Source organism: Microcaecilia unicolor, chromosome 3 (genome assembly GCF_901765095.1).
Source record: "Microcaecilia unicolor chromosome 3, aMicUni1.1, whole genome shotgun sequence".
Classification (NCBI taxonomy): Eukaryota; Metazoa; Chordata; class Amphibia; order Gymnophiona; family Siphonopidae; genus Microcaecilia; species Microcaecilia unicolor.
The window spans coordinates 331,638,424-331,660,439 of record NC_044033.1 but is presented as its reverse complement, the minus strand read 5'-3'; the positions used below and the strand labels follow the sequence as shown (position 1 = coordinate 331,660,439).

Sequence of the window (22,016 nt, the reverse complement as noted above, 5' to 3'; positions counted from 1 at the left end):
TTTTCTTTTAAAATTAAGAAACTAAGAATTTAACAAAGAAAAAACAAAAAATCATATACAAAAGACATACTGTCACTCCTTGGTACACTGCAAAGCTACTAGGGGCATAGCCAGACAACAGATTTTAGGTGGGCCTAGGCAAGAAATGGGTGGGCACCAAGTGTTCTTCACAACTCACCAGAAAAATATCTGAGCTGGCGCTTGCGGGAAAATGCTTCTTTCTACCTTGGTAGTCTGCACTAGGCATGCGCTGAAAACTGAGCATGCACAGGTGCCAGTATCATGGAGAGCAGCATTTTAATTACTATCAGGAGGATGTCTTCAGCTGGCAGAGCTTGGGATCCCCACCAGCTACCGCTAAACGTGTGCTACTGTTGGGTGGGCCTGGGCCTGGCCCTGAGCCCTAAGTGGGTGGGCCCTGGCCCACCTGTGGCTACGCCACTGTTAACCTACCTTCCCCCAAACCTCCTGAGTCATAGGTGCTTCTAAGAACTGTCCAATAAACTTCAGTCAAATTTAGTATTATGAGTCAGGGGCAGCGGAACACCTTTTTATTTTTGGGAAGGGGTCCAAGCTCTGCCTCCAGCTCCATTACCTACCATCTCATATTCGTTCCCCTGCTACACACAAAGCATCCAGCATCCTTCCCTACCTCTGAATCCCCCATCATGGTGCCCAGCATTTTTTTCCTCCCTGCCCCCATAGTCTCCAGCACTTCTCTCCACCTCCCTGCCCCTGTGATTTGTTTAATGTTGTACCTTCCAGCCCTGGGGATCTGCTTCCTCCCCCTCCAAACTTCCTGTTTCAGAAGGGGCAGAAACTGACAGACTTTAGGCATGTGCAGATGCTCAAAGTGCCCACCGACCTCAATGCTTTTGGTGCCAGTTGGACTAATACTGCCCTGGAGGAGAGAGGTAAGGTACTTAACTCATTGCGGGGATTATGTACCAAAAAATAAATAAAAATAATGGATGGCAAAACAATGCTGGCGAATCCAAACCATATACTGTAGAGATTCCCTTCTTCCTACTGTGAAGAGGTGTGTAGATGATCCACCACTGGCAGGAGGAAAGGCTTAAAAAAAATACCCGGGTGCTGAGACTAACTTTTCAGTTACAATCTTTTAAAGCACTCACCAGGTTCGTGCTCAGCATTGGCCAAAACCTCCTATCCTTAATAGCCTCTTTAAATCACATTTGGTCGCTCTTTTTTCTTTACCTTAGAATAATGAAAGTAAAGATGAAGGTCAAGAAACAATATAGCGTTTTGTGTTATAGTAACCACTGCAGTGCAAACATGCCTTTATTAATTAACCACCACCACGCCTTGCTCTCCCCGTACCACTGGCGCGCTCTGCCGACAATTGGCACCCCTCCCCCTCACCAGCGCGCGCGGCCCGGCAGCTGGTGTGCGCACTGCGCAGTGCAGTGCGTGACAGGGAAAATATGGATGAGTTTCATTTGGTGGAGGAGGTGAGGGAAGACATTAACGCTATAGCTAACCCTCTTGTCCGGGATTAATGTGCTTGTGTTACCGTCCCTGCGCATTTATTTAGTTATCCACTTTTTATCCCCTCTGGTACCTTCAGCCGTTGAAAAAACGAGGAAAGAACGCATTTAAACCATCCATCCCAGCAGCTAGTATAACTATCTTAACTGGTTACTTACATCCAGGGGTGTGCTGGTAAATTGTTAACAGGGGGCTCTCTCTCTCGCCAGCAAAGTAAAAGAGACTTCAGGAGGGGCCCAAGCCCACATTTTGGGATCCATTTGTTAAAGTAGCCATGGAGAACCGGCTCCCAAAATTCTTAAAAAGTTAACAAACGACTCTGAGAGCCTGTGAGAGCCGGTTACATCTTTGATTTAAAATGTTGTTGTTTTTTTTCACTTGTCCATTTTCTTGGTCTTCCCCCAAGTCCCCTTGTTTATTCTTCTCTTGAAATGTTTATCTTCTTTCATTTGTTGACCTCCATCTCTTTAGGTCTATATCAGTATTACCTTTTCCCAAAATTAAGCTTGGTCAACTTCTCTAGTCCATTTTATTTCATCTCGTCGTTTTCCTCCTCACTCCATCCAAGGCCGGCGCTAGGGACGGTGTAAAAGCTAGATCTGTGGGATCCTCCGGATCTAAGTATAACCTTAAGGCTGGAGCGTGTCTTTGTTTTGACGGCCGCTGCTGCTTACACTGCAGTGATCACCAGCCATAACCCAGCGCAGCGATTCGCTATTCTCTTTCCTCGGCGAATCTTTAAGAAGGTGTAATAGACTGGAGTGGAAGTGAGCCTATCTAGTCCACTGTAAGTAAGGAAGACATTTGATTAATCTCTGTTTCTTCTCCCCCGCGCAGCCGTCATTGCCGTTCATCAAAACACAGCAAGCAAACCTGTGAGCTGCTGCATCCACGTTGACGTTCTTTATTGTCGGTCCATCTGTAACAAGTACTGTCTAACACTGTTTTTGTTGGGTGGGTAGGCAGTGTCTTACAAGGTGGAGGAGAAAATATTGTTTTTAAATTATGTTGCTGCAGGGCAGATGTTGGGCATACTACTTATTAATCAATCCATCATCAAGTACAGTGCCATAGCGAGGGCTAATGGCACCCGGGGCGGGTCGCCGCTGCGCAACCCCCCCCCCCCGGACCGCATTCTTACCTGCGGGAGGGCCAATCCGCCCCGAGTGCACGTCGCTCGGAGCTGTGTCGGCCCCGCTGGTTCCCTGCTCTCTCTGCCTCGGAACAGGAAGTAACCTGTTCCGGGGCAGAGAGCAGGGAACCAGCGGGGCCGGCACCCCCCGAGCGCGTGCACCCGGGGCGGACTGCCCCTCCCCCCCTTCCTACGCCACTGATCAAGTACATTCTAATGCATTATTTTGTAGCAAGAAACACTACTCATACCTGTATGCTGTGGGCCCACCCAAAATGTTAGGTCTGGCTACACCACTGGTTTTAGTGATATTCAATTTTGTCTTTTTAAATATGGTTACATTATCACACATCTTAAACTTGACCAGGCAAAAATCTACTATAATGGCAAACATAACACACATGACAGGATCCTACAGTATAAGTACATAAGTAATGCCACACTGGGAAAAGACCAAGGGTACATCGAGCCCAGCATCCTGTCCACGACAGTGGCCAATCCAGGCCAAGGGCACCTGGCAAGCTTCCCAAACATTCTATACATGTTATTCCCGGAATTGTGGATTTTTCCCAAGTCCATTTAGTAGCGGTTTATGGACTTGTCCTTTAGGAAACCGTCTAACCCTTTTTAAAACTCTGCCAAGCTAACCGCCTTCACCACGTTCTCCGGCAATGAATTCCAGAGTTTAATTACGCATTGGGTGAAGAAAAATTTTCTCCAATTTGTTTTAAATTTACTACACTGTAGTTTCATCCATGCCCCCTAGTCCTAGTATTTTTTGAAAGCGTGAACAGACGCTTCACATCCACCTGTTCCACTCCACTCATTATTTTATATACCTCTATCATGTCTCCCCTCAGCCGTTTCTTCTCCAAGCTGAAAAGCCCTAGCCTCCTTAGTCTTTCTTCATAGGGAAGTCATCTCATCCCCGCTATCATTTTAGTCGCCCTTCGCTGCACCTTTTCCAATTCCACTATATGTTTCTTGAGATGCGGCAACCAGAATTGAACACAATACTTAAGGTGTGGGTGCACCATGGAGCGATATAACGACATTATAACATCCTCACACCTGTTTTCCATACCTTTCCGAATAATACCTAACATTCTATTCGCTTTCCGAGCCGCAGCAGCACACTGAGCAGAAGGTTTCAGCGTATTATCGACGACGACACCCAGGTCCCTTTCTTGGTCCGTAACTCCTAACGTGGAACCTTGCATGACGTAGCTATAATTCGGGTTCTTTTTTCCCACATGCATCACCTTGCACTTGCTCACATTAAACGTCATCTGTCATTTAGCTGCCCAGTCTCCCAGTCTCGTAAGGTCCTTCTGTAATTTTTCACAATCCTGTCACAAGTTAACGACTTTGAATAACTTTGTGTCATCAGCAAATTTAATTACCTCGCTAGTTACTCCCATCTCTAAATCATTTATAAATATATTAAAAAGCAGCGGTCCTAGCACAGACCCCTGAGGAACCCCACTAACTACCCTTCTCCATTGTGAATACTGCCCATTTAACCCCACTCTCTGTTTCCTATCCTTCAACCAGTTTTTAATCCACAATAGGACTATAATTACAGCAATGATATTATCCTTCAAACTTTGCTTCTCTACCCCTCCATCCAGCCCCGTAGCCCGGCATCAGCCCTTCTCTACCCAGCCCCCCCTCACCCATAGCCCAGCATCAGCCCTTCCCTTCCCTGTCATCCATCTCATTGCTATGCATCAGCCCCACCCTAACCCCCACCCCTACCTTGTAATCTAGTGTCAGTCCTGTCCTATCCCCTACCCATCCCCCATAGTCTAGCACCCCCCAACCCTGAAGCACACCAGCATTAAATATAAAACCTTTTGTTTTTTAATGTCCTGGCCACTGCAGAGGCCACTCCCATCCAGGAACCTGCCTACATTAAATATAAAGGGGTTTTTTTTTTAATTTTAAACCTGGGCACTGCAGAGACCATCCCCACCCCAAAACCCAACAACATAACATTTTTAAAAAAGGTTGGTTGGTTTTTTTTAACCAGTGCAATGAGCCTACCCCAACATTATTGGTGGGTTTCTGGGTGGGGGTGGGCTCTTCACTGTCTAGGGAAAAAAGATTAAATATACCTTTTTTCCCGTAGGCAGTGAAGAGCCCATCCCCACCCAGAAGCCCACCACCAACATTACACTCACAAAAAAAAACATTCAGACAAAAACTGAAATGAAGACCCCCCCCCCTTACCTCCACCCAAGAAAGCCAGTCTCTACAAGCAGGGCAATATGGGTAAGAGAGAAACATAAATGTTTTTTTTTTATACTGTACTCTGCAAAATACAAAACTAAAAAGAAATAAAAATTTAAAGTTTTTTTTAAAAAGGTACATTTCACAAAGCAGGCACACCTCAATCTGTAAAAAATATTAAATAAAAATTATTTTTTTCTTTTCTACCTTTGTTGTCTGAGCACTTTATTTTTCTGGGTGAACTGGTCCCACTCTCTTCCACTTTCCATGTGTCAGTCTTCTAAATTCTTTTCCAGGTTGGCTTTTGCATTTCTTGTCTTTCCTCTTGTCATTCTTTCCCATTCAGTCACCAAGTCCCACTCATCTCCCCCCCCCCCCCCCCCCCCCCGCCCGCCCGCCCGCCTGCCTGCTGCCGCCACCAGCACTGGAGTCTTCTTTCTCTCTTTCCAGCCCCGTGGCGCTCAGTATCGCCCCCCCCCCCCGATCTTCCAATCCCTCGAGTCGGCAGCAGCTTCAGTGAGAAAGCAGTACACATACTGCTTTAGACCTACCCTGGAAGCCTTTCTCTCTCCTACAGTTTCCCTCCTATGCGGGAACAGGAAGTTGAAGCAGAAAGAAAGGCTTCTGGGGGCAGGTCTAAAGCAGCGTGTGTACTGCTTTCTCGTTGAGGCTGCCGGCAGCTTGGGGACTGGAGGATTTGGGGGCGGAGGGGGGGAGCAATACCGGGTGCTGCGATGCTGGAAGGAGCGAAAGATGGATGCTGTTGCAGTTCGTTTAGGAGGGGCAATTGGGCATTCTTGAGTGAGCTGCTCTTTTTCCTGTTGGCTGTGCAGTGATTGGTTGGAGGAGTAGGACAAACTGGGTGGGCCTGAGCTGTGATTGGTGGGCCTGTGCCTACCCAGGCCCATCCATAGCTACGCCCCTGACTAAAACAACTTCAAAACTTATTGTAGCTAGTAGAAACAGCAATTATAAATTCTATAGTTTGTGCTAATTTTTCTTCAGTGTGCTTTATAAAATTCAGATGGCCAGATTTCAGTGAGAATATTTTATTTTTGTTACATTTGTACCCCGCGCTTTTCCACTCATGGCAGGCTCAATGTGGCTTACATGGGGCAATGGAGGGTTAAGTGATTTGCCCAGAGTCACAAGGAGCTGCCTGTGCCTGAAGTGGGAATTGAACTCAGTCCCTCAGTTCCCCAGGACCAAAGTCCACCACCCTAACCACTAGGCCACTCCTCCATTCTATTTCCTGATGGGTTCATCTTAACTGGTTGTAATCAGGCTTGGGAAGCCTGGTGTTTATAAAGACGATGGAATATATTGAAATTAAATGGAAGTAGAATTAAACTCTCCTTTCATTGAGGCACATGAAATCACATTTTCATCTGTTTTGTAGAAGTTTGCCTTTTAGATACACAAATGGATTATTCTGTTTTGGAACATGTTTCAAGGGCAAGTGGTTTTATAACTCCAAATAGAAATAAATATTTTGTTTAATTCAGATCTCTTTTGTTTAAACATAACTAAATGGGCTATAAGCCCCAAACGCAGTCCAGTGGTTTTCTTATATTCTGTTCAGTGTCTTATACTGTGCCAAAACTGAAAACTCTTATCTCCTTGAGGATAAATGAGGGGACATGGGATAAGCTTATCTGGCCCACAGGAGAGAGTATGACTATAAAGTTGAAGCCGGTCCCCCTACAGCAGCCATCTCCGTTTGTCAAAAACAATAGCTAAGTAGATTTGCATTCTCTCTTGTAAGGGGATGGGGGGGGGGGGTGGAGAAGATCTAAGAGGAGTTGTGGGGGACTGGTGGAATTTTCAAGGTTCTGTGAAGGGGGGAGGGTTATTTTCAAAATATATTTCTCATTACTGCAGAAGCTGCTTTGTTATTTCAAATGCTGTATTGTGGTTTTCACTGGAGCACTAGATGCCTGCTTTTTTCTTCTTGATGACAATAAAGATAGTCCTCTATAAAAATACTTGCAAAAGTTTTAATGCCTATGTGTGTAATTTTTTTTTAATTTGAAAAAAAAAATGTAATTTATTTTAAAGCTTCCCCTATGAACACATAACATAAAATGTTAAATCAGCAAAACAGCATTAAAATTATTGTACCTGCTAGACACAGCAGAAACTCTCTTTGCATATGTCCAAAACTTTCTGGAAGGGCTGCTCACATCTAAATCCAGCTGTATGCATTGTCTGAGGGGCAGCATACACCTAGATTCAGCTCTATTTCTCATCAGAAGGGCCACATACACCAGGATCCTGGTGTATTTGGGATCAGAAGGGCCGCATACACCAGGATCCTGGTGTATTTTTGATTAGAAGAGATGCTGGTCTATTTTCGATCAGAAGGGCCGATAAGTTCCGTCATGTAATCTGGTAAGAGTCCGTAGATGATTCTGTGGACTATTGTGCATATTTTGAAAGTTATGCGAGCGTTAATAGGAAGCCAATGTAAGCTTCTTAGGAGGGGTTTCGCATTTTCGAAGCGTGTTTTTCCGAAGATGAGTCTAGCAGCCGTGTTTTGCCTGTAGTTTTCTTATGATTTGATCTTTGCAGCCTATTGTCAGCACCCCTCCTCCAGTGTGCCGGGGTAGCTCCTCCTCAGGCTCCCTAGGTTTGGGACAACCCCTTGAGACTCAAAAACATCCAAAACACAGTCTGACTCTTCTCCAAAAACCCCTTTATTAATCTCCATCAGTTCACACACCCAGTTAGAGTGCAGTTTCCCTCTCTCTCCGGTTCACATTCAGCACCCCAGAAGAATGCAATTCCTCTCCCACAGTCCAAATTCAAAACACAAAAAGAAAAGGAAATATAGTTTCTCTCCCACAGTCCAAATTTAAAACCCCAAAACAAAAGGAAATGTAGTTTCTCTCCCACAGTTCCAGGTCAAAAACACAGGGCAAAATGCAAGGCCCTCCTAAAGTTCAGGTTCACAAACCCAATGAAAATGCAGTTTCTCACCCACAGTCCAAGTTCAAAACACAAAAAGAAAAGGAAATGTAGTTTCTCTTCCACAGTCCAAATTTAACACAGGAAATAGTGCAGTTCTCCTTACACCGTTCAAGTTCATCACACAGGGAAGAATGCAGTTCCACTCCCACAGTCCAAGTTCACAACACAAGGAATAATGCAGTTCTCTCACACTCCTCCTCCTCCAGAAACTGCTCCCTTTTTCTCAGGGACAAGGCTCTTAGATTTATTCCATGTCCCCCTTAGTTGGGAGAACTGAGTGGCTATATAGTCCTTTATCTTCTTCCCCGATGCCTGAGCCCAAGCAGAAATCTCCATAGGCTCTTACCTCCCTGGCTTCTCTTTCCCTGCCTCCTCCTCCTCTCTCCTCTCCAACCTACAATTCCATTAATTCATCTCCATCTGGGCTTTTCAGCTGTTGCCCTTCTGCCTCATTAGTGTCCATCAGCCAGTCCCCATTCTCCTCCTGGTAGCTCCCAGTCTCCTCTCTGTTTCTCCCTCACACTGCAGGGGATGCTGGGCTTTGGAGTCCTTCTCCCTTCCTTTGAGTCTGGTCCACCTACAGCCTCTAGGGGGCCTGCCCGCCCCACCTGCAGGATTCTGGGCTTTGGAGTCCCGCTCTCCAGGTACCAGACTGCCTGTTCTGCCTCTGTCCTTATCTTCCTCTCCTTTTTCCCCTTTAGGTGCCTCACATTATGTAAATACTAGTGCAGTAGTCTACATGGGTTAGCACCATAGTTTGGATCATGTTGCGGAATGAATCCCTGGGAAAGTAAGGTTTTATACGTTTGAGCTTCCACATAGTGTGGAACATTTTCTTGGTCGTGTTCTTACCTTGGCTTTCTAGCGTTAGGTTGCGGTCAATTGTTATGCCTAAGATTTTTAAGTGGCCTGAGATTGGGAGGGATGAACCCTGTGCGTTAATTGCCAAGGGGGAACATTATTGTATTGGGACGAGAGAATGAGACATTGGGTTTTATATGTATACCTGAGTTTGATTTTTCCATGCCATTCTCAGGGCACAGACCGTAGAAGTCTGCCCAGCACTCTTCTTGTACTAAAAGTTCTGAAGCTAACATCGAAGCTCCTTAAAATTTACACTCAAGCCCATCCATATCTATTCAGTCACAATCAGGGCGTAGACCATAGAAGTCTGTCCAGCACTGGTTTCGCTTCCCAATTACAGGCATCGCCACCCAATTTTCTAAGATTTTGCAGATTCATTCCTTCTAAACAGGATTCCTTTGTGTTTATCCCGCGTTTGAATTCCATTACCATTTTCATCTCCACCACCTCCCGCAGGAGGGCATTCCATGTATCCACCACCCTCTCTGTGAAAAAATACTTTCTGACATTACTCCTGAGTCTGCCCCCCCTTCAACGTCAATTCATGTCCTCTAGTTCTACCGCCTTCCCGTCTCCGGAAAAGGTTTGTTTGCATATTAATATCTTTCAAATATTTGAACGTCTGTATCATGTCACCCCTGTTTCTCCTTTCCTCCAAGGTATACATGTTCAGGTCAGCAAGTCTCTCCTCGTACGGTTTGCAACGCAAATCCCAAACCATTTTTGTAGCTTTTCTTTGCACCGCTTCCAGTCTTTTTACATCTTTAGCAAGATCTGGCCTCCAGAACTGAACACAATTCTCCATTTGGGGCCTCACCAACGACTTGTAGAGGGGCATCAACACCTCCTTTCTTCTGCTGGTTATACCCCTCTCTATGCAGCCTAGCATCCTTCTGGCCACGGCCGTCGCCTTGTCACATTGCTTCTTCACCTTTAGAACCTCAGACACCAACTCCCCAAGGTCTCTCTCCTGAGTGGAGCTAACTAATCTCTCCCCTTCTATCCGGTATCTTTCTTTTGGGTTTCTACACCCCAAGTGTATCACTCTACACTTCTTGGCATTAAATTTTAACTTGGCCCTTTTTTAAAAAGAAACCCTAGTATCTTTATATCCTAACTATCCACTTTGCTGATCTCAATTTTGCTGACACATTTTCTTAATAAATTGTGAATTGTGCTCAGTAATTGGTGCATTGCATTTGACCAAATTTCTTTGATCCATAATGTCACCTTCCACCCATCATTGCACAGATACCCTTCCTGCCTGCCATTATTTTGTTTTATTCTGCTTTAACATATTCTTAAATATGTATATATTTTCATGTATGCTAAGAATAAATAACACACTTAACTTAATCTGATGAATACGATCTCTCACTATGGGCTGATGGTATTCAATGTGATGGATTTGCGTAACGTTGATTCTCTTAGCTTGAAATTATGTGCTCGATCACTCCATTTTGGTCTTGTGCAGCGCTGTTTTTCTTTCAATGTACCACCTTCCTCTTAAACTGTCTTCAGACTTTAAAAGGTGAAAAATACTTTATCCTCAACATGGACATGTTTCGCTATGAATAGCGTCTTCAGGAGGATTCAACGTCCTGAAGGGATGAGTGACTCCATTCCAGAGACATTGACTATATTTCATCAACAGCTAAAACTCCCTCCACAATTCTTATTAGTAGGAAAATTAGATCACTTATATCCACTTGTTCAAGGGAATAGTTTTCTGTTATATAAGGCTAGTGTAGTGACAAAATGTATGTCACAAAACTGGAGCTTTGATCATTCACCATATTTTTCACAATGGTGTAATGCTTTTCCTGCTTTAATGATATGGGGGGCCCAAGATGCTTGCCATACTGTGAAACGCAAAAAATGGTTTTGGACAATATGGGAATCATAAATACAGAATCTTTCTCCACGTGCACGTAGTATGATCCTTAACGAACTACAATTATAGGTATTAGTAAGAACACTCGTATGATCAATTTGATTGGAGAGGGAGGGTGGTAATGGGGGGGATGGGATCCAGGAGATTGGTAGATAGGAGGTTGGGTGATGTGAGATGTGATGTTGGTTAGTGGAGAGCCATTAGAGTCAGAGCTCTCTACTCCCTTGATTGTATTGTCTTCTATTTGGGGAGAGGGGTATATTGCTCTTGTTGAAATACAGTTTTGCCGGTTTGACGTTCTGTCATTGTAACCTTCTCTAAAAAGATTTGTATTTACATCCATATAGAGGGTAGAGAAAGATTATAGGTAGGGGATGGGGGATAAAATTGTAAAAGCTTTGATGACAGACTTTATCATGCTGTTTTTATTGTGTACACTTTGATACTTGAATCATTGTACACCTATATTGTTGGATGTGTTTCTTTTGAACTGTCATCAATAAAAATGCTGAAACATTAAAAAAAAAATACAGTGGAGCCCAATATTCAGAAAATGCTGAGCTCCTAAATTTATAGGCTCCTAAATTTGTGCCCTGTTTTCAGCCAAATTTAGGAGCATAATTTTTCAGATGAAAATTCATTTTAATTTAGGGGCTTAAAAGTTATGCTTATAATTTTGGGTATGTTATTCTTTTGCCTAGATTTATGAGCCTGGTACTGAAAATCAGTGCTAAGCTCCTAACTTCCTCCCCACTAAAACTGCCCCTGATGCCACCTACCTTTTATGCTCCTAAAGTTAAGAGTTCAGTGAAATTCACTCAACCTTAGCAAATGTTCAAAGAGGCCAGTTTATTAGACTTTTTTTTCTTTTGTGTACACTTTTTTCATACTTTTGCGTCTTTTTGTAAGAGTGTTCTATGCACCATTTTTCTGTTTTACAGTTGTAATTTTCTTGTAACATATATTTGCAATCATCAATTTTTAAAAAATTGGGTTTGAAATCAAAAAATGATTTTTGAATTTAAAATCCTATCTCTTTTTCCTCTTAGACTTCTTTTATTGTTGATGAAGTAAGCCTTATCATTAAAGAGGTAAGTGGTGATTTTGTGTTCGCCATATCGACTTTCCTCAAGTTACTAAACAAATTCATAAAGCCCTACCTGTTTTAAGTTAAGTAATGCAGTTTTGTCCACTTCCAGTGTCTGACATTCTTCGTTGTGGCAATTCTGTAACAGGCAGCCAAAATTTAATTCTCCGAGGACAAGCAAAGGGTATTCCCACATGTGAGTGACATCAATTTACAGAACCCGGTGCAGAAACACTGCCCAGAGTAATGTTTCTTTTAAGAGCTCGAGGCTACACTCCCATTGCATGCGTGATGCTTTTCATTCACGGTGAAGGGAAGACACGTCTGAAGCAGCTCCTCTCAGCGATATATGTTTTCCAGTTCTTCTGGTGCCTTCCCTCAGGTGGTAATTTAATATTTTTTTCTTCCGGATCTAACTCCTTTATTTTATTTTGTAGTCCTTATCATCTTAGTTACTTTTTCCCTGACTTTAAGTTTTTTTTTTTTTTTTTGGGGGGGGGGGGGGTTGGCTCATTGGGCCTTCTTAGACCTGAGCATCGGTTGGGTACACCCATTATTTTATGAGGTGATATTTCCCTCTTTTTTTCAATCATCATTGAGTCATTGATTTAGCCACAGCTGTTTTTCCTTCCATGCCATCAAAGGTTCCCAGTGGCTCTAAGCACTGTGCACGGTGCAGTCGGACCATCTCTGGAGCTGACACACATTCCTGGTGTATAATCATAATCATCTAAACTGGATTCGCTCTTCTTTGAACCTTTTCTAATTCCGCTACATCTTTTTTTAGATATAGCAACCAGAACTGAATGCAGTAACCAAGGTGAGGTCGCACCATGGAGCGATACAGAGGCATAGTATTCTCGGTCTTATTTACAATCCCTTTCCTAATAATTCCTAGCATCCCGTTTGCTTTTTTGGCCGCTACCGCACACTGAGCAGAAGATTTCAGCATATTGTCTACAATGACACCTAGATCTTTTTCTTGGGTGCTGACCCCCAAGGTGGACCCTAGCATCAGGTAACTTATGTTTCGGATTATTTGTCCCAATGTGTATCACTTTGCATTTGTCCACATTACAATTCATCTGCCATTTGGATGCCTGGTCTTCCTGCAATTTTTCACAGACCGCATGTGTTTTAAGAACCTTGAATAGTTTTGTGTCATCTGCAAATGTAATCATCTCACTCATCGTTCCGATTTCCATATTATTTATAATTCAGCTACAGTAGATTTCCTTTTCGGTCCTGTGGAACAGTCTTTGGCGTCTCGCCGGGCATTGATGTTGACATCGGCCCATGCAGTAACGTGCTCAGCATCGGGAGAGGAAGCTTTCCCAGAGTCTGAGGGTAGGGCTGTATCTTGGCACCCTTCAGGGCGTGGCATGGTCTCACTGAGCTGGGGCAGGCACAGAGTTACTCAGTCCATCCAGAGTACTGATCTGGACCGTTCATGGGAGTCAGAGGAGGATCCATATTACTTCTTGGAGGAGGAGTCGTACGGTATCCTTTCTGACCTCTCCCCTCCACAAGAGAGAAGTAAATCCCCACCTGAGAGTCTCTCTTTTGCTGGATTTGACAAGGAGATGGCTACTGCCGTCCCATTTAAGTTGGAGTCAGAGAAGGAGCACAGAGCAGAGATGTTATTTGTCCTAGAGTATGACTCTCCTCCCAAGGGAAGGGGTCACGGTTCTGCTGCATCCTATCTTGAACACACACCGATGAAGAACTGGGAATCTCCCTTCTCAGTGCAGGTTGTGTCAAAGAATGTTGATACACAATATTATATCCAGAAGGCTCCTGGATTCGAAAAGGCGCAACTGCCTCACCATTCCTTCGTAGGTTCCAGGCCTCATGCCTTGCCTCCCCTAGGTAGATAGGCCTGGATTCTGGACTTGGAAGCTTTATAAGGCCTGTATGCTCATTGCCTGCATCCAGATGTGCCAGCTCTATATGAGCATTAACTTGAAGTTTCTGACACGCAACATGCTTAGTCTCATGTACTCTCTCCCTTAGTAGCAAGCCACAGAGCTTTGCCAGTTAGTCAAAAAGCAGCTGGAATGCAGAACATATCTGGTAAGGGGTACATATGACACATTTGATATTGCGTCCAGACTCTCTGCCATGGGTATGGGAAGTCGTAGACTTATGGCTACATGTCTGTGACCTGGAACCAGCGATTCAAAAGAGATTGGCGGACATACCTTCCCAAGGTGATAATCTTTTGGGGACAAGATGGAGAAGGTCACTGACTTCATTAAAAAGCATACTGACACTAACCAGTTCCTTGTCTCAGCAGCATCAAACTGCATCCTCCTCTTCTAAGAGGCTCTTGAATGGCCCTAGGCCAGTGGTTCCGAAACCTGATCCTGGAGGCTCCCCAGCCAGTCAGGTTTTCAGGATATCCACAATGAATATTAATGAGATAGATTTGCATGAAGTGGAGGCAGTGCATGCATATCTCTCTCTTGAATATTCATGGTGGATATCCTGAAAATGTGACTGGCTGGGGTGCCTCCAGGGCCAGGTTTGGGAAACACTGCCCTAGGCAGGGTGATATCTCCCGTTGGGGCGCCCCCTTCTGGCCCTAGGGATTAGGCTTTTACCCTCTGCTCTGGGATGCCTCTCCTCTACCTTTTTGGGCTAACCACAATGAAACACAAACTAAAGACCATTCAGTAAGATGCAGGTTCTTTAATATGTCCAAACTAAACAGCATATAACAGAATGTCATGCTCCTCACCTCTGTAGCGGGCCCGACATTCTCTTCGGTGGCGCTGTGCTGGACCGACGCTTCTCTTGGTGGTGCGGTGCTTGCGCCGATGTTGCTGGTGTTGCCCGCTGTTCACACCAGTGCCGTGCACACGCCAATGTCTTTCCTCCAGCGCTCCATCTTGCAGGCTGCTCTGGGCCATGGCCCTGCCTCCTTGCTCCGTGGGGATTGGCCTCCGCAAGCGGCCTCCTGCTCTACTTTCCCTCACTTCCATTGGCCTATGACAGCTCTCCCAGCTGGTTTCTGCTGACATCTCACTAGTGCCTTGAGCAAGATACCTAATCTAACAGTCGATTCAGTCAGACAGCTCTGCAGAATTTTTTGGGAGTCTAGAACCCAATTCCACTCTTCAAAGCCCATTTCTCTTTTGTTCCAGGCTGCACTTTCACAATCAGTATGTATATAGTTTCAGGTTAATTTACTTCTAAGTGTCAACATTTCTGTTGTCCTAGCATTGTTGTTTTTGGTGATCCTGGTAGCTAGGCGATTCCCACCTGTGAAAATACCTCTTGCCTACTTGTCCTCAGAGAAAGTGAAGTTACTTACCTGTAGCAGTTGTTCTCCAAGGGCAGAAGGCCATGTATTCTCACACCCCCTCACTCCTCCCCTAGGAGTTGTCTTCCATAAGCTATGTCATCTTACTAGGGGACCCGCGCTTGCTGTCAAGTGGGAATGCATGCATGGTGGCATGCTGCCAGAACTTTCTTTGTTATAAGCTCTAGGCAGAGTCTACACCGGGCTGTGTTAGAAGATGTCTCACACATGTGAGAATACTTGGCTTGCTGTCCTCAGAGAACACCTGCTACAGGTGAGTAACTTCACTGTACCAAATTTCTCAGGTTGCAAGTTATATATGAACACTTAGGCACATAACTGTTGTTATAAAATGCTGGTATTAACTGGCATTAAAGTATCTAAATGTAGGCATGCACGTTTACACACATAACTTACAGTATTCTGTAAGTTTCCATGGCTCTCTCCTGTGAATGCACCTTGCAATTATGCACTAGGGAGGTAATTCTGTAACTTGGCACCTCAGTTTAGGTGCTAGAATGGGGCGCATTTAGAACCAATTCTGTAATTCAAGGAATGCCTTAGCTGTTAGTTTGAAGCTATTTTTATTGGTAAGCAAACAACAATAGAGCAATGTACACAATGTTCAAATATATCAAGAAACAAAGTGCTCTAAACAACCATACGTATATGTAAGTACATAAGTATTGCCCACTGGGACAGACCAAAGGTCCATCAAGCCCAGTATCCTGTTTCCAACAGTGGCCAATCCAGGTCACAAATACCTGTCAAGGTCTTGAAAAAGTTCAATACATTCTATTCTGCTTATTCCAGAAATTGGTTAGAAGATAGAAAACATAGAGTAGGGTTAAATGGTCAGTATTCTCAATGGGGAAGGGTAGTTAGGGGTCTGTGCTGGGACTGCTGCTTTTTAAAATATTTATGTTTAAATCATGTTTATTCGAACAAAACACACAATAACAGAACTACTTTTGTTACAGAAAAGGAATTTTTACATTTTTCCCCCTCCCCCCCTACTCCTCCCCTCATTCCCCCTCCCTTTTACTAATATCACATTATTCATACATTCAATAAATGACTTCGTGCTGATGGAGTTAACGTATTCCAAAGAGGTGCCCACAATTGCTGAAATTTTTCCCCCGCCTGTGATTCAAAGTCAACAATCCCCACCCTCTCTGTCCGCATCATTAACAACATTTTCAACCGCCACTGTTGGCGGGTGGGAGCGCTAGTAGACAACCACTCCGTTAGGATAATCTGCTTGCCAGTTATCACGGTTCTGGCTACGAATGCTGTAAAGCCCCTCGCCAAGGGCTGCCGCAGCTGGGGTTGGCCAAACAGTAGAGCCGGATCATAACTCCAACGCTCGTGCCAGATTGTGTTAACATAGTTTATAATGGCCTTCCAGAGTCCTTCTATGCTTTTGCATGTCCAAAACATGTGTCCTAAGTTGGCCCCCCTCTGTTCCACACTTCGGGCACTCCCCCCAGGACGACAGACCCATATAAAACGCTCTTCTAGGGGGAATGTGTAGTCGAAAAACAAATTTGTACTGTAATTCCCAATGTGTAGACTGGTATGTCACCCGTCTGAGTAATAATACGTGAGACCGCACCAACGCTGGTGCAACATCTGTCCCCAAGTCTGTTGTCCACTGCTGAGATAGGGTTTTATAATCCGGTTCTGGCATAGTATCTTTTATGTGCCTGTGGTGATGGAAGAGTGGCACTCTCTGCTGGGCCTCTAGGGAGAAAGCCAACGCAAGTTCCTCCTGGACATCCTCCGCTAGGTGCTCCCAGGGCAGAGATGTCACATAATGTTTTAACTGCTCATAGTGAAATCATTCTCCAACAAGAAGGCCGTATTCTTTTTTCAGGGCCTCGAACGATTTCATGCGCCCCTCCCGGGTCAGCACTTGTAGCAGGTACTCCAATCCCCGCTTTTTCCATTTCCTAAATGACCCATACATGCTGCCTGGTGCGAAGGCCGAGTTGTCACAAATGGGTAAGTATGGCGAAACCCTTGTTGAAAAATGGTGCATCTTACTAACCCATTTCCAGGTCGCTGCTGCTGTTCTCATAATCAGGGCTTGCTGCAGGACCTGCGGAATGGGCACTCCAGTCGAGTGCAAATAGTTGCTGAAATGGGTCTCCAAAGTAAAACTCAGTTCCACAGAGGTATCTGAAAAGTCACTTATTCCTCGGAACCAATCGTTTATATGTCTCATTCCACAGGCCACATTAAAGTACCGCACACTCAGCAGTCCTAATCCTCCATATTCCGCCGGTATGCATAGTACCCTCACCGGCAGTCGAGCTCTTTTACCCCGCCAGAGGTAGTGTTGAATCATTCTGTCCAACTCTTTCTCGTCTTTCTTGTTCAGGTACAACGGCATAGTTTGTAGGACGTATAACCACTTCGGGGCAATGATCATGTTGTATAAGGCTATGCGGCCCAACAAAGAGAGAGGCAATGCTGTCCATGCTTGTAGGCTATTTCTTGTATCCGTTAGCAGTCTTTGTATATTGAGATCATATAATTCCCTCATCTCTGCGGAAACCAGGACTCCCAAATATTTAAATTTACCTTGAGCTATCTGGAAAGGTATCTGCCCTCCCCTAGCTCCCCCCTCCCCTGCATGTCCTATCTGTAGTACCACCGATTTTGATAAATTTAACTTAAATCCTGATATATAAGTCCATACTGCCTAATGTGTTCTAACAGGACCTCTGTAGATCTTTGCGGGTTGGTCAACGTTAGCAGCAAATCGTCCGCATATGCCAGCACTTTTATTGACTGCTCCCCTACTTGGACCCCTTCAACTGTTTGTTCTGCTTTCAGCGTGCGCAGCAGGGGCTCCAATGCCAGGATGAACAGCAGGGGAGAGAGGGGGCAACCTTGCCTAGTGCCCCGCTCTATTCTAAATTCACTACCCCTCAGGCCATTTACCAGTACTCGCGCCGTGGGGTGACAGTAAAGAACTTTAATTATTTCTAAAAACGTACTAGTAAAGCCCATATGCTCAAGCGTCTGAAACAGGTAACCCCATTGCACCCGATCAAACGCTTTTTCAGCGTCTAAGCTGAGTACCCAAGCCGGCTCAGCTTTCTCTATGCATACTGCCATTGCCAAAAGTAATCTGCGAACATTTTGGGTAGTTTGTCGACCTCTCACAAATCCTACTTGTTCAGTACCTATTAAACGGGGTAGGCAGTCAGCCAGTCTCTCAGCCATCACTTTGGCCAGGATTTTAGTATCTACGTTAAGAAGTGATATTGGCCTGTATGCGTCTGCTCTATCTGGTGACCTACCCGGCTTGGGAATTAATGTAATTAATGCCTGGTTTGCATATGGTGGGAACTGGCCCGCATCTATTACACCCTCATAATATTCCAACAAGGAAACCAACGCTTCCGGGGACAGCATTTTATAGTATTCCCCCGTGTAACCATCTGGACCCGGGGTCGAGCGGAGCTTTAACCCCTTAATCGCTCTTTTCAATTCCTCTAGGGTCAAAGGAGCATTTAATTCCTCTTGCTCCTCTTCGGTCAACCTATCCAGGCCAGCTTTCCTCAAATATTTCTCTGTTATTTGTACTTCACTTGCTGGCCCGGCTGCATATAGCTTGGCGTAATACTCGTCAAATATCTGTGCAATCTCTTCTCTAGAATTAACCAATGACCCCGCCTGATTTTTTACCGCTACAATGGCCCTAGGCCCCCCCCCCCACCCCCAGTTCTTGATCACTCTTACCAACAAGGGACCTGCTTTATTCCCAAATCTACTTAATTTATATTTGTAATATATAGCAGACCGTGTCTCCCGTTCATGCAGTAGGGTGTTCAGCGCCACCTGAACCGCCCTCAATCTTTCTTTTAACATATTTATAAATGACCTAGAGATGGGGGTTACTAGTGAGGTAATTAAATTTGCTGACAACACAAAGTTATTCAAAGTAGTTAAATCGCGGTAGGAGTGTGAAAAATTACAAGAGGACCATACGAGATTAGGAGCTTCCTTCACCTTACTTTTTAACCATGCCAGTTGTCGTTTGGTCTTCCTCCCTCCTTTTTTAATACATGGAATATATTTAGCCTGGGCTTCCAGGATGCTGTTTTTGAACAGCATCTTTGCCTGATGTAAATTTTTGACCCTCGCAGCTGCTCCTCTAAGTTTTTTTTTCACCGTTCATCTCATTTTATCATAGTCTCCTTTTTGAAAGTTAAACACTAACGTATTGGATTTCCTGTTTATACTTACTCCAAAGCTAATATGAAATCTGATCATATTATGATCACTGTTATCATGTGGCCATATCACCATTACCTCCCACACCAGATCATGCGCTCTACTGAGGACTAGGTTTAGAATTTTTCCTCCTCTTGTTGGCTGCTGTACCAGCTGCTCCATAAAGCAGTCCTTGATTTTAAAGAAATGCTGTGCCCACTGTAAAGGGAACTCACCATCCCATTGCTGTTTCATCAAATTGGAAGACTTTTGAAGATTCAAATGGAATCCCGTGTAGTCTCCATATTCCCTCTAGAGTTTCAGAAGTGTAGCTAGCAAGTGCTGCAGGTTAACTAAATGAACAAAAAGGTAATTGGCAAAAGCCGCCACTGTAAACCTTCTATTTCTGAGTGAGAATGAATCTCCCTAATCAGAGGGTCCAATGTCAGAATAAACAGTAAGAGTGAAAGCGGACAACCCTGTCGCATTCCTCTGCCCACCACAACTGTATCGGATCTAAGGCCATTGATCAAGATTGTAGCTTGAGGCATAGTATAAAGCATTTTGATCAGGGAGAGAAATCTTCCAGGGATACCATAGGTGTGGAGAGTGGCATACATAAAGTCCCAGTGAAGTTTTTCGAATACCTTCTCGGCATCGAAACTAATTAACAGAGACGGTCTACTCATATGTGGCCGATATTCCAACGAAACCAGAATATGCCTTAGGTTTTTAAGAGGTTGTTCTACCTTTAACAAACCCAATTTGGGAGTCATGAATCACCGAGGGTAGCACTTTGGCCTATTAGTCATAACTTTAGCCAATTTTTAACCACTTAATTTAAAAGTGAAATAGGGCAATCAGATTCCGGGACATCAGGTTCCTTGCCCAGTTTAGGAAAGACAATTGAGATGGGTAGGCAACAGTTCCGTATCCCCAGCCACACCTGAGCCAGAATTCCCACCACATCCTCACTCAGAATCTTACAAAATTCAGCCCGGAAGCCGTCAGGTCCCAGGGTCTTAGTATGTGAGCTTTGCCGAATAGCCCACTCCACTTCATCAGGAGTAATCAGAGCATTAAGCATGTCACTATCCTCCCAAGTAAGTCAGGGCAGATCTAAATTATTCAAGTAGAGCTCACCTGGTAGTCCCTTATCCGCTGGTGGATTTAGTATTGACCAATCGAGCAAGTAATTTGCCAGCCTTGCTACCATGCTCGTATAAACAATATTTATAAAAAGCTTGAGACTTACAACATAGTAACATAGTAGATGTCAGCAGATAAAAGACCTGTGCAGTCCATCCAGTCTGCCCAACAAGATAAACTCATATATTTATTTATTTAGATTTTGCTCACTCCTTTTTCAGTAGTAGCTCAAGGTGAGTTACATTCAGGTACACTGGATATTCTCTGTCCCAGGAGGGCTCACAATCTAAGTTTGTACCTGAGGCAATGGAGGGTTAAGTGACTTGCCCAAGATCACAAGGGGCAGCAGCGGGATTTGAACTGACCACCTCTAGATTGCAAGACTGGTGCTCTAACCACTAGGCCACTCCTCCACTCCATATATTGTCACCAGGTCCCCCTTCCAGTAGTGCAGCCTGGGCTACTCCTGCTTAGCTCTCCGCTCGTTACCTACCAGGCTCCAGCTCACACGTTCCTCCAGAGAGTGAGGGAGGAAGGGAGCCTCCTCCCGCTGCGTACGGGAGCATCCTTAATCGTTACAAGATGGTACCTTCACACTTGTTCTTTCCAGGGTATAGGAAGATTTATTGGGATTCCAAAACACAAAAGTTCACCAATACACAGGTTCAACAGCCCCAATACAAAACCAGGAAAAGATAAGGAAAAAGGAAAAAACATTTCTCTCCAGGGATTCCCCCAAAACGCCCCCTGTTCATCAGTTCATAATTTCAGTCAAAAAAAAAAGGTAAGTTGCACCCGTCCTTCCTGCGGGGCGTATCTTTTGGTGTATTCAAAACTCAAACATTCAGTTATTCACAGTTCCAACCTGACAGCAGTGTCCACATTCCCCTATTGCTTCTCCCTCTCACTGGCTCTGAGCCGGCCCCACAGACTCTTCCAAGGGCCCTTGAGCTGGGAAAAAAGGCAGCTGCCACTGCTTGCAATTTACATCTTCCTGGAGTCTGGGCTAGAGTAGAAGTGTCCATAAGTTCTCCAGAGCTCCCTCTCTCTTGGCTTTCAGGTGCCCACTCCATAAAATCCCCCCTCCAGGTTCTGCCAGCTGACTCCCCTTCTCCTGATGAGTATCCATTAACCAATCATCTTCCACCTCCTCTGCACCTGGGGCCTTCCAGTCCTCTTTTCCCTCCTTCTTCAAAAGCCTCTCCCCTCCCAAGATCTCTGGGAGTTGTAGTCCCCTTTCCTTCCCTTCCCAGCCAGCCTTTCCCCCTGCCAGGATCTTTGGGAGTTGTAGTCCCACTTCCCTCCTTCAGCATCAGTGAACCCCTGCCTTCTAGGGACTCCACCCTCAGGGTACTGAGCCTTCTGGGACCTGTAGTGAAGATTCCCCAGGGGTTGTAGGGCCCTTCTACCACCTCCCCCAACTCCTACCTCAAGCTCCCCTGGAGGGTTCTCACAATATATATATATAGTATGTATACCTGTTCTTGATTTATCCTTTTGATACTTCCTGGGAGTATATTCAACTTTCATTTGGTACACTATTAACTCTCATAATATCAAACCAGACATTTTATTTTTTGTTATAACATATAACCATAAGTTAAAATTAATGTTCTTCTAAAATTGTGTAATGTGCTCAGAAACTATT

General features: G+C 44.6%; 1 protein-coding gene across 3 annotated transcripts in view; it reads left to right on the top strand.

Annotated features, from left to right (window-relative positions):
- Nucleotides 1-796: 796 nt before the first annotated feature.
- The window catches only part of LOC115466861 (dynein light chain Tctex-type 1-like), a 70,427-nt gene continuing 49,207 nt past the window's right edge, over nucleotides 797-22,016 (top strand). For 2 of the 3 annotated variants that reach the window (XM_030198424.1, XM_030198422.1), the window contains exons 1-2: nucleotides 797-914; nucleotides 11,651-11,692. In XM_030198424.1, coding sequence (XP_030054284.1) covers nucleotides 837-914; nucleotides 11,651-11,692 — 120 coding nt within the window. In that variant the 5' untranslated portion in view covers nucleotides 797-836. Of the gene's footprint in view, nucleotides 915-1,437; nucleotides 1,473-11,650; nucleotides 11,693-22,016 lie in introns of those variants that run through there. The other variant, XM_030198423.1, reaches the window with a different exon arrangement.